Here is a 12,185-nt window from a genome sequence, read left to right on the forward strand (position 1 = left end):
CACAAAGTTATTGTCAACCTCAACATTCAAGAGGAAGTATGCTTGTAAAAGAATGTTAGTGTATTGTACTTTTTTTCCCTTCGTCCAGGTTTTATCCCACTAAGTTTGATTGGCAAGGTTTTTAACGAGGCAATCCTAATATACCAAGAACACCTTAAAGAATTATAGGAATATTGTACTTTTTTTTTCCTTTGCTAGGTTTTTCCCATAGGTTTTTTATTGGCAAGGTTTTAATGAGGCATATTATTTTAATATGATGGTCATCTAAGGGGGAGTGTTGTAAATGAGTGGTGAATGACTAACACATTAATTGTGGAATTAAAGATAAGTAATGGAAGGTCATTTGGAAAGCCTATAAAAGGGTTTCCCATCCCTTGTAGAAATCATTCCGAGAAAAGAAGTCTTCTCTCATTCTCTCAACTCTCTTAATTCTTCTCTGATTTCTTTCTCTCCATTATATAGTATTAAAGTAATATATATTTATCTCTACTTTTATTTGTGTTGCATTTACCCTTGTTTTACAACAGATTTACAGTTTCTTCTATACACAATTATATTTTCTAAATTTTCTCACTAGGCAATAGATTTTAAATCAAGTAAGATATAATTAGCGTTTTAAATTCTTTAATAAATATTCTAATTTTTAAGAATAATTTATTAAAATTTTTTTTTAACAATAATCTATTCCTAGTTTAGTATTAAATATATGCATATAATGAAAAGTTTGACTAACTTATACCTTAAAAAAAAAGTAAGCTTTATGTGTTTTTAAAGTTATTAATTTTGAATTATTGTTATTTATTTTTTAACAAAATAAATTAATTATGGTTTAATAAGGTTGTTAGTATCCATATCTTATAATATACTTTTGATGTTATTATAATATTACTATTCATATTTTATTAAAAACTATTTATTTATTTTTAAATTTATTTGTAATTATAAAATTATTTTATTTTTAATAAGGATTGAATTAAATTTAGTTTATATTATATAAATTGAATTTTTTTAAAAAAATCAAAATAAAAAATTATTAAAAACTATCTCAAGAAGTTTTTGGTTTTTTATGAAAAAAAAAAATATATTTTTAAAATAATCTATCTCAACGAGTTTGATTTTTTTTTTTTTTTAATTTTTGAAAAGTGTTTTTAAAAACAACTTGCATCAAGGGAATCAAAATACATCATAAGGTAAAATTTCACTTAGAAGGCAAATTTCATATCAATTCAAATCATTTTTTATTCTATTCCTATTATCACTTAAAACTATCCAAACATAATAATAGATGAGAAAATGAATGAGATGTTCATTCCCACTCATCATATCCAGTGATCCAAATATGACCTTAGTGATTTTAATTAATCAAATATACTATCCCCTCAATTAATAAACATATAAAATTTCTCAAATAAATATAAATATTTGTGCACATTTGCAAAATTCTAAATATCAAAATAATGTAAATAAAAAATAATAATTTTAAAAATGAAAAAATAATATAACATACACATTATAAAACTTCATTTCACTTGTCCATATATAAATACTAAATTTATAAAATTTAATAAAATTACAAACAATAATTTATTTTAGTTTATTCTTATCATAATTTAATCCATTAATATTAAATTAATAATTACTTCAATAAATGTCTCCAGCATATCGTAAAGTCATGACGTGTAAGGCATGAGACTGAAATTTTTTTTTGAAGCTCCTAAATTTGGTAACATAAAAGAAAGATTTTATGCCAGAAAACATGTTTTGCAAACAAAACCAAGGCACAAAGTGTGAAACTTAAAAGCAAAGGTTTCTTCGCCCAAAACCCCACTCCTCTCATTTATTTTGCGTGAAACAATAGCAGACAAAAGACCACCCCTGGTGCCCGGTGGAGAAAAACCTTTTACAGGCTTTCTTAATCTTGCATGAGGAAACCTCCCAAAAAGCATTATCCACATCCATCCAACAGGCATCAGGTGTCTGCTTACTCCTAACCACTTTGTCAGCACCAAATCTAGAGCCAAAAGCATCCCCTCCACTTTTCTAGCTACAGCTGCTGCTTTTCCTTGATTTCAGGTTCAGTTATGGGTTCTAGTTTCTTGCAAGGCATCACTAGTCCCCCTCCCTTCCTTCTCTTGCCCCTTACTCAAATACATCTACTTCTTCCACCTGCTTATATACCAACACTTCCATCTCAACTCACAACCACCTTTGTCAGACTATACCGCTACAGATCAGAAGAGAAGGGTTTCTACATGGAAATCAAGGTTGAAGATGAGGAATTCCAGATTCCTAATGGCCAGAAAGTCCCTCTCCTGCAAGACATGGCCATGCCCCGAGCGGAAGAGAAGACTCTGATACAGAAGGCCATTAGCCAGACATTCCAGAGCACAGCTCATTTAGCCAATCTTTTGCCCACCGGAACTGTTCTTGCTTTCCAGATTCTGTCACCCATTTTTTCAAACCAAGGGGACTGTGATCCTGTCAGCCGATTCATGACTGCAGCTCTCGTAGCCTTTTGTGGGGTGTCGTGTTTTCTAGCGTGCTTCACTGACAGCATCAGGGACAAGGACAGAAATGTTTGTTATGGGTTGGCCACATTCCGGGGCTTGTGGGTTATTGATGGATCAGCTACCATCACACCTGAACTTGCGGCAAAATATCGGTTGAGGTTTATCGATTTCATGCATGCCTTCATGTCAATACTAGTCTTTGCAGCCATTACACTGTTTGATGAGAATGTGGTGCAGTGCTTCTACCCAACACCATCAGATGAAACCAAGGAGCTCCTCGCAGCACTCCCAGTTGGGATTGGAGTCATCTGCAGTATGTTGTTTGTTGTGTTCCCCACCCAGCGCCATGGAATTGGCTTCCCCCTCTCTGCGAACTAACATTTCCTCTTTGTTTTCCTCATTTATTCGTATTTCAATCTTCTCACAGTCGTATGCTCTATTTATTCTAACTATTTCCTTTGCGTACTCTTATGAAAATTTGATTGACAGTAAAGCCTCTTTTGACGCAGCTGTAGTTTCCAGAAGTTCTCTGTAAAATTCTGCACACAGAAGATTGTTATTCAAAAAATATGTATGTATAAAAAAATTATATTAGAAATCTGATTGTGTGACTACTTTTCTGAAGGCATGTTGCCCACCTATGCAAAACAGAAAGTTCTTCGGGCCATCAAAAAACTGTCTGAAATACAGCTTTAATTGGAGCGGCTCGTATGAAGGACTTCGCATTCAGAAATATCATGCATGTAGTCCAAGGCCCTCCCTGTGAAAATTCAAACTTATATGATAGGTTTCAGAGACAATTCAGTGTAAGAAATAACTACAAGGAACTGGTCTGGAATTGGAAGAAATAGACACACACACACACAAGGAAATGTGGTGTTAAACAAGTTGGCTTGAATTTCGGCAATATATTAGGGGAAAAAAGGGATAAATTTTGAGCAAGGGTCAAGCAACAGACAGGAGCATATGTTGAAATATTAAGCATAATTTCAAAATCCTAGAAAAAAATTAAATCAATCATAAAATTAATGACTTTATTCACAAATTATTTGATTATGTAAGGTTCAATCAGTTTACATATGTTCAATAAGATGGCCAACTATCGACTGATAGCTTTACAGTTTAAAACATACCCAAAAATGCAGAGTATCTTATTATCCGACAGAATACTTTCTTGATCCAAGTACAGTGGACAAATTGGTCCAGAGGATTCTAGACCATTGTGCTCTAAAGCTGTGGAATTTCAGGAGTTTGCAGCATTTTCTAAATATAGCTCTGCTGCTCTTAACCAGCCCTCAATGAAATTTGTCACATAAGAAAGATGCAAAGAACTTGACCAAGATGAATGCGCATGAATTACTGAATCTTAAGTGCCCACTCTGGGAGGGAAGCACAGGCTTGAATCTGTTTCTTGCACTTTCCAGATTAGATCATTTGTATTATCTGGTCCCATCTTCCGATGCTCTACTGAACTTTCCCACAAAATCAATCAAAAGGAAATGAACTGAAACTAGTGCAGAGTTTGTGACATGCATGTAGTGAAAACAATAATAACCACAAATAGAAATATAGAAAGCAAAGAATAAGGAGGAAGTTTGATATGGTATATCTAGGTGTTGGGTGAGTGAATAGAAAATAACTTGATGGTATGATTGATTAGCATTGAAACTAAAACTCACAGTATTATAAGAATTGGGATTAGGTTGTTGACCATGTAAAATAGGTCCATAGTCAAGTATTGTATAGTTGTACAATTTCATGTAGATCCTAAAATTTTGCTAGGATTAGTTTGTTTTCTTGTTTAGATTCTAGTGTCCAAAGATCTGTTCAATATATAGTCTTCTATCAAGACCTTAGAAGAAATAAGAAAATAATTTTTTTCTCTCCTGTTTCTCTCTAACTTCAGCATGGTATCAGAGCCCATCGAGGGTTTCTGCAAGGTTTTTTTTTAATTATTCTTCTGGTGACCTTCATTGCCATCACATCTCACCCTAAGAGCCTTTGTTGCTGTCACTTTCAGCACTGTTTGTGAAGGGTTTTTTTTTTTTTTTAAAACCTATTTCACACTGTTAATTAATCTACCTTTATCCTTCATGTCTGAAACATCTAAGTCATTTTTTATTTTTTTTTGATAAGTAAGAAGAGTAATTGTATTAAAAAGAGGCCCTAAAATAGCAGCCCATGAAATACGAGAAAGATACACTCACCCTCTTATAGCTGAAACAAAAAACTGTCCAAAAGGATATACAAGAGACAATGAAAATCAATACATTATCCATCAACAATGAAAATCCAACCCTTCAAATCGCCACTTCCAAGTTGAAGGGGAGAAACTTCATGGAGCGGTCACGATCAGTGAAGATATCCTTGAAGAGCAAGGGAAAGGTGAAGTATGTGATGGGGACTGCAAAACCACCAGCAGAGGATGGCCTGGAATATGAAGTTTGGGATGCAGAGGATTCCATGGTGATGTCATGGTTGCCCCACTCAATGCAACCTGAAATCAGTAAGACCTATTTGTTCCTAACTACTGCTGAAGACATTTGGGAAGCAGTGTCAAATACATACTCCAAAATAGGTGTTTCTTCTCAAATAATTGAGGTGAAACGACATATTTTTAACACCAAGCAAGGGTCCTCAACTGTTACAGAGTACTACAATGCTCTCAAAGGATTGTGGCCTAAAACTAGATTTATACCAGAACCTGGAGATGGAATTAGCCACTAATACAAAGAAATGAAAAGAAATAATGAAAAGGGAGAGAGTATTCCAATTTTTGGTAGGTCTTAATCCAGAGTTTGATCAGGCCAGTGGTCAAGTATCAGGCAGAGAACCATTTCCATCCATGGACGTAGCGTTTGCCCATGTTCAAGGGGAGGAGAGTTGTAAGGAACTGATGGTTGGAAATTCTAGCAATACTATACTTGAAAATTAACCTTTGGCAACCTCTAAACCCCCTTCTATCACCGGAAAATATAAGGGAGAAGGCAAGAGGATGGTGGACAAGGATAAATTATGGTGTGATTATTGCCATAAGCCAAGACATACTAGAGAAATGTGCTGGAAATTGCATGGAAAATCTCAAAAATTTCATATCTTTTCATGCATCTTTAAAAAACTCGGTTTATGCATTAAAGTAACATTTCCATCTAAATCCAAGTTTTATCAAAAGAACTTTAGGTAAACGTTTCAAAATTGATATATTAATTTACTTAAAGACCTTGCCTAAGTGTTAGAAGCAAAAAGACTAGAAAAAGATAGGTTTTCAGGCTAAAAATGGTGAACTGGTCGAGACACTAGCCAACTAGCTCAACCGGCTAGGATACTGGTCGACAAGTTACTCTTTCCTGGTCAAGGTCCGGCTAAGAGATGCAAACAACCTTTTTTCTCTTCTGGTAGCCTTTCATTCCTGGTCAAGGGATATGCCTTTCCGATCGATGTCCGATTGAAGTCTAGTTGAGGGTAACGACCACCTGTCAAGCATTAAATGCTCCAACGGCTAGTGAACCGATCGACCCCCAACTTAACCGGTTGAGGTTGCTTTTTGGCATTTTGGCTCCCGAGATTAGAAACCTATAAACTGAGAGCTCCACTTCATTTATGAACAAGAGAACACCTGCATTTATTTGTTTACTTACTTGTTCTTGCCTTAAAAGCTTTCATTCTTCTCTTAGTGCATTAAATCTCCATTTGCATATTCTTTAGTACACCTTTGTGATACATTGTAGCCTTGAGTTGTATTTAAGTCATTGTTGAGCTAGGTTGAGAGATTCAAACTTATTATTTGAGTGTTAAAACCTTCAAGTGAGTAAAGACTTGAAGAGATTGTGTAAGAGCCCATTGGAGCTAGAATCTAAGTGTAAAAGTGATTAGAAACTTGGTTGAAGTTTCAAGTATAGTGGAACCTTCACTCGATTAGGAGCTTGAGGAGAGTGGATGTAGGCAAGGAGGTGTTGAACCACTATAAAATTTGAGTTTGCTTTATCTAACCTTATCTATTTATAGATGTGCTTCTTATGTTTGAAAAAGAATTTTTTAAACTCCAATTCACCCCCCCTCTTGGGTGTTCTCTCTATTAAGATTAGCCTTTATTTTCTCACCTTGAAATTGAGGTGGCTAGATCAAACCAAGGATTATTGATTTCTCAATGGAAGTATATACAAGATTTACTTAAGGAGACATGTATGCTTACACCTATTGAACAAAATCATAGATTAGGAGAGAAATTTAAAGGCCAACCAATTGATTGAGACAACTACCAACAAATAGTGGCAAAACTAATTTACTTGTCATACACAAGACCAAACATTACATATGCCGTAAGCATGGTAAGTCAATTCATGCATGCTCCACTTAAACCCAACTTAGAAGTTGTACATCATGGATTTTGAGATATATGAAGGTAGCTCTTAGCAAGGGTGTCTTATTTAAGAAGGGTAAAAAGTTGAAGTTGGAAGCCTACACAGATGTAGATTAGGTCGGATCCACTGTGGATAGACAATCAACTATTGGATATTGTACTTTCTTAGGAGGTAATCTTATCACTAGGGGAAGTAAGAAACAATTAGTACTACCTTGTTCAAGTGCTGAAGCAGAATTTCGAGCTATGACACAAGGTACTTGTGAAATTCTTTGGATTAAGATCATATCTAGGGATCTTGCCATCAACAGAGCTCACAACCAAGTCTATCACAACCGAACCAAGCATGTGGAGGTTGACAGACATTTTATAAAGGAAAGTTGGATAGTGGTCAAGTGTGCACACCATATATATGTACTATGAATCAGCTGGCTGATGTTTTCACTAAAGGAATCCCACGTTAAGCATTCAACAAATGATTGACAAGCTAGGAATGCACATCTTTGCAAAAACTTGAAGGGGAGTGTTGGAAGAATTGGGATTAGGATATGGACCATGTAATACAGATTAGTTGTCCAATATCATTTCTAACATTTTGCTAGGATTAATTTGTTTCCTTGTTTAGGTTCTGGAGTCAAAAGCTTTGTTCAATATATAGCCTTGTATCAAGACCTTAGAAGAAATAAGAAAATAATTTTTTTCTCCTGTTTCTCTTTACTTAAGCAGAATCATTTCCTTTTCCAATTCAAATTAACTAAGTCTCCATTCTTTAATGCCCCAAATAGGTAACAAAACAGCTTCAGTCTTCACAGAATAGTCTTCAGTCATTATACAGCATCCTACTATTCAGCTTGAATCCAGATCAGACAAAGTGCAGGAGAAGCCCTCAAATAAGTCAAAAGTAAAGGTTTAAAACAGGGATTGAATGGCAAGAATCAAATAGATACCATAACATTCAGGAAAAAAGAAATGCATACAATTACTAACACCAGTGCAATGCTGGTATCCCATCCTAGGAACATGAATCATATTCAGCAACTTGACCCTAGTAAGAGTACAAACGTTGATCTTGTAAGAGAAAAGGAACCAGTAATTTTTGTGTTTTTTTTTTTTTTTTTTTTTGGGATACTGAACATTTTGTCCCTATTAAGGCTCAAATCTGGAAACTCCCACATTCCCACCCCAACCCCTTACCCTTTTCCACTTGAGCCAAGCCTCAAGGACCACCAATGTTGATTTTTGGAATAAAATAACCCCATACCAGAGAGAGTTCCATAGACAAATGATCAAATAGAGCACACCCATGATCAACATAACCACTGTGGACCCAACTTCTTAACTCAGCCTGATGGTAGAAAAGGAACCATCAAATTACATCTTAGGTACATCCCAAGTTCATCACAATCCATGGTACTAGCATTTCAGGGCTTTTGTAGAAGCCTAGAATATTAGTAATCATAAATGCAACATCTGTCTAGATTAGGTAATCAAAAGAGAACATGGACATCAATCACTTCTTGGACAACTATAAGACTTCCCCATAAACTGAGAGAAAATCATTAAGATTAACTAAATATATACTATGGATGATCTGATGCAAGCATTTGTGGTGCTTCCACAGAAAGAACTCACAGTTGCCACCACTCCACAGGAAAAACCATAAAGTCTGTTCTACTATAAGGATTACTACCTGCCATACTGTTAACCTAAGTAAAGCAAGGCAAATCAACGAGGAAAAAACCCTCATCAAGCTTCAAGTCAATTAAGTTAAATTGCAGAGCAGGTTTTATTTTTACCATTAGATAGATCACATTGAGCTTCTCAGGTTTGAAAAGAAACACAGCTTGAAAATGTAAATATATAATCAAGTTCAGAAAGGAATTAATACAAAATTTAGTTATTATTGGTTGTTTATAGGATTTCATTTGACTAGTATCCCCCATTTGTTTTCAACTGTGAGTAGAACTTTAAGGTTTTGTCCATTACAAACCCTCTTGCTGATTATTTTAAGACCCTTTCTGTAAACTATGCTATAGATTATTTCTGAAAAATGCATGCCTATAAATTTTTAACAATGATAGGAAAGAAAAAAAATTACAATAATGCCAAAAAAGCTAGAAGTTACAATGCAACAGACCTTGCAGTTATATGCCAGCCCATGATTGTCCCTGTTCAACATAGATATTTAGAAATTGCATGCAAGTCCAATGCAATTTAAAATGCACATTTCATACACAATGTACATCCATAACAGCAAGAACCAGTGAATGTACACATCAGAGGAGTAAAGCGAAGTGAAATCTTGTATTAGAAAATAATGAGCCACCACCAATTCTATTTACTTATTCGTAAAACTCAATTTGATATTTCTATTCCAGGTTAAGAAAAGTACCCATCAGCTCAACCTGTACAAGTTCAGCAGCTTCCCGCACCTTCCTTCGATCCCAAAATGCACATACCACAGCATTCCATGTTACCTCATCAGGAATGCACCCGTCAAGCACCATCTCATCAACAAGGTGAGCAGCTTTGTGCAGATCACCTTTGTTACAGAAATAATTCACAAGAGAATCAAAAGTTTTGGCATCAATTGAAATGCCCCTTGTCCGCATGCTTAGATATAACTGAAAAGCTCGATTTGGATGCTCAGTACAAAGCCCTTGGACCACTATATTATGAATTCTAACATGAAGGCTCCAAGTTAGTCGGTTTGGGGAGATCCCCCCAAGGACCATTTCATCAAGGAAGTTTGCAGCCTCATGGAATTTGCAAATATCACAGAAGCCACTTATGATCTTCCCATACAATCCTGCATCCGGTCTCAAGCCTTGGAGCTTCATCCTGTCAAGAATCTCCACAGCTTCTTGAAGCTTTCCTTCTTTACAAAGTCCATGGACTAAAGTACTGTATGTAATCATGTTGGGCAAATGGCGTCTGCTAACCATCATATCCAATAACTCCAGAGCTCGTGATGAACACCCACTCTTGCAATGACCATCCATTAAAGAACTGTAAGTAAAAACGTTGGGTTTAATGCCCCTGCTTGACATCTCTTCAAGCAACCTAATAGCTGAATCCAAATCTTTAGACTGGCATAAACCATGTATGAGAGAAGTATAGGTAACAACAGTCGGTGAACAAGCTTTTGTCTCCATCTCTTTAAACAACTCCTTTGCTTCACCAATCTTTCCCAATCTACACAACCCATTAATTAAAGTACCGTACGTATATGAATCTGGAGGACATCCTCGATTGGGCATCTCCCTAAATATCCGAAGAGCAGCATCCATTGTTCCACTATTTTTGCAGAGGGCTTTGATCAAAACATTTAGGGAAGCAACACTAGGTGGAATACCCATTTCTCTCATATATCTGTAAAATCTCAAAGCCAGTTTTAACTGGTTTTCACCAACAAGAATAGCAAAGACTGTAATATATGATTTTTGGCTGGGCTCACACTCATACTCCTTCATTTTGCGAAAAACCCGGACAGCATCCAGTGGCTTATGAACCCGACCATAGGCTCTGCAAATGGAAAGGAATATGTCCTCTGTAATATTGCATTTTTCTTCCTTCATTCTACAAAGAAGTTCCTCAGCTAATCTGAAATGATTTGCAGACACTAATCTAGAGATCATAAGACTGAATGTTTGGTGACTATGCCGGAACCCATTAGTATACTCTGCTGTTGCAGAATCAAATATGACAATAGCTTTCTGTATATCCCTTTCTGCTTTTATCAATTGCGCAACTTGGGCTGATCTGATTTGCTTTGACCATTTGATAACCGTCTTGCTGCCCATTTTTAACTTTACAAGACAACTTCTGAGCAAAATAATGATAAAAATAATCACTTTTGTGCAATTCACATCTAAAAGGCATTCTCCAGTGAGTGTCCATCAGTTAATAGTAAAGCAAGTAGCTCCTGAAGTTATTAATTTCCAGTTGAAATCAAACTCTACTACAGCACAAATTAACATTTTCTCCATAAAAGAAGCCATGGTCCTGCAAGAATTACTGACAATAATGTTACTTTCTAGAATTAATTGCATAAAATCTGGCATCTCATAATTCCATTAGAATAACATTTCTAAATATCTGCACAAGTACCAATATCTCCAATCTCCAGGAACTACAAGCGTTGATATGAATTTCCCAAAATCTTTATCTATAAATCTACCCGTTTTTCTACCATTTTTCTAAACATATTTTAATATTTGAACATCATCTCCCCATTTTCAGAACCCTGATATGAGCATTGGCATCAATATTTTATTTCTTGACTAGAAGTTTCTAACTTCCGAAAGGAGCACCAGCCATTATAACTCACTCTTCTGCAACATTCCCAAACACACCTAAAACAATGCCAACATTATAACTCATCTTTAGCTTCCAAGAAATAGAAAAAGAAAAGAGAAAAAGGCGTTGAAATTTAAATATAGTGCCATTTTCCTGTATTCCTGAATCATTGTTGGTGAAAATTTTACAATTCAAAGTTTTAATTACTTTTTTCATATTTTCTGTGTATCAAACCTAAAACTATTTTTATACGAGAAAACATTCCCAAACAGAAAACACCCTTAATTTAACACAATTTCAGTCTGAGTTGTAATCCAAATTAGCAATAGCTCCACGGCTGTTCAAAGAGAAACTCTAAAATTCAAAAATTCCAGCAATAGCATTTCCAGTTTATAAAGCACTCAGAGTGAAATCCGACCTTCTGTTTGGATTACCAATAAAATGATAATAAAATAAAATAAAATAAAACCACATTTCGATTACCATGTCATCTCTCAGACTTTCTTTGCTGCCAAAATTAAAAATAAAATAAAATAAATGTAAAAAAAAAAAAAAAACCTCATATCAACTAACCCACATAGGCATAATTGTTGTAGGTAAAGTACAATTTTCTGTATTTTCAAGCCCTAGATAGTGAAAAATTTAGGATTCAAAATTTTCTTTCATTTTCTCAACATCGAAAGGAATGTATCTAATCTATAACTCTATTGATTGGATTGGGAATATGCATTGGAACAATACCTTGAAATCAGAGATCGACCAAAACGCAGCGTTTGGAGAAGGAATGATCGAATGCTTTTGTGTTAACGCTACTGCAAGCAAACCCTAAAGCGGCGTGCAACATGAGTTCAGTCAATATTGCGCTGAGCTGAGCTTGCGCCGGCCCAATATTTGAACTATTGGGCTGTAACCGCCATGTTTTGGTAATACACAATACGCCTTCAAATTAAACGTTCGAACTCGTATCATCAAAACTTACTAAATGACTGGACTTAACACTAGTCAATAAATGTAAT

The 12,185-nt window shown here is 35.2% G+C and overlaps 2 protein-coding genes across 4 annotated transcripts; one reads left to right on the forward strand and one right to left on the reverse strand.

The window, feature by feature from the left end:
• Positions 1-1,909: 1,909 nt before the first annotated feature.
• LOC117929262 (protein DMP6-like) lies at positions 1,910-3,134 on the forward strand. The gene has a single exon (XM_034849534.1). The coding sequence runs from the start codon at positions 2,082-2,084 to the stop codon at positions 2,886-2,888; it is 807 nt and encodes a 268-aa protein (XP_034705425.1). The 5' UTR covers positions 1,910-2,081; the 3' UTR covers positions 2,889-3,134.
• LOC117929261 (pentatricopeptide repeat-containing protein At5g46100-like) lies at positions 2,960-12,042 on the reverse strand. 3 transcript variants are annotated; one of them, XM_034849532.1, is made up of 4 exons: positions 11,911-12,042; positions 9,263-10,875; positions 3,149-3,270; positions 2,960-3,049 (listed from the first exon to the last, which is right to left on the reverse strand). In XM_034849532.1, the coding sequence occupies exons 2-3, from the start codon at positions 10,671-10,673 to the stop codon at positions 3,203-3,205; spliced, it is 1,479 nt and encodes a 492-aa protein (XP_034705423.1). In that variant the 5' UTR covers positions 10,674-10,875; positions 11,911-12,042; the 3' UTR covers positions 2,960-3,049; positions 3,149-3,202. The 3 variants fall into 3 exon arrangements, with proteins under 3 accessions (XP_034705423.1, XP_034705422.1, XP_034705424.1); XM_034849531.1 differs by lacking the exon at positions 2,960-3,049 and having other exon boundaries at positions 3,205-3,977; XM_034849533.1 differs by lacking the exon at positions 2,960-3,049 and having other exon boundaries at positions 3,222-3,285.
• Positions 12,043-12,185: the final 143 nt, after the last annotated feature.

This window comes from Vitis riparia, chromosome 13 (genome assembly GCF_004353265.1).
Source record: "Vitis riparia cultivar Riparia Gloire de Montpellier isolate 1030 chromosome 13, EGFV_Vit.rip_1.0, whole genome shotgun sequence".
NCBI classification, from domain to species: Eukaryota; Viridiplantae; Streptophyta; class Magnoliopsida; order Vitales; family Vitaceae; genus Vitis; species Vitis riparia.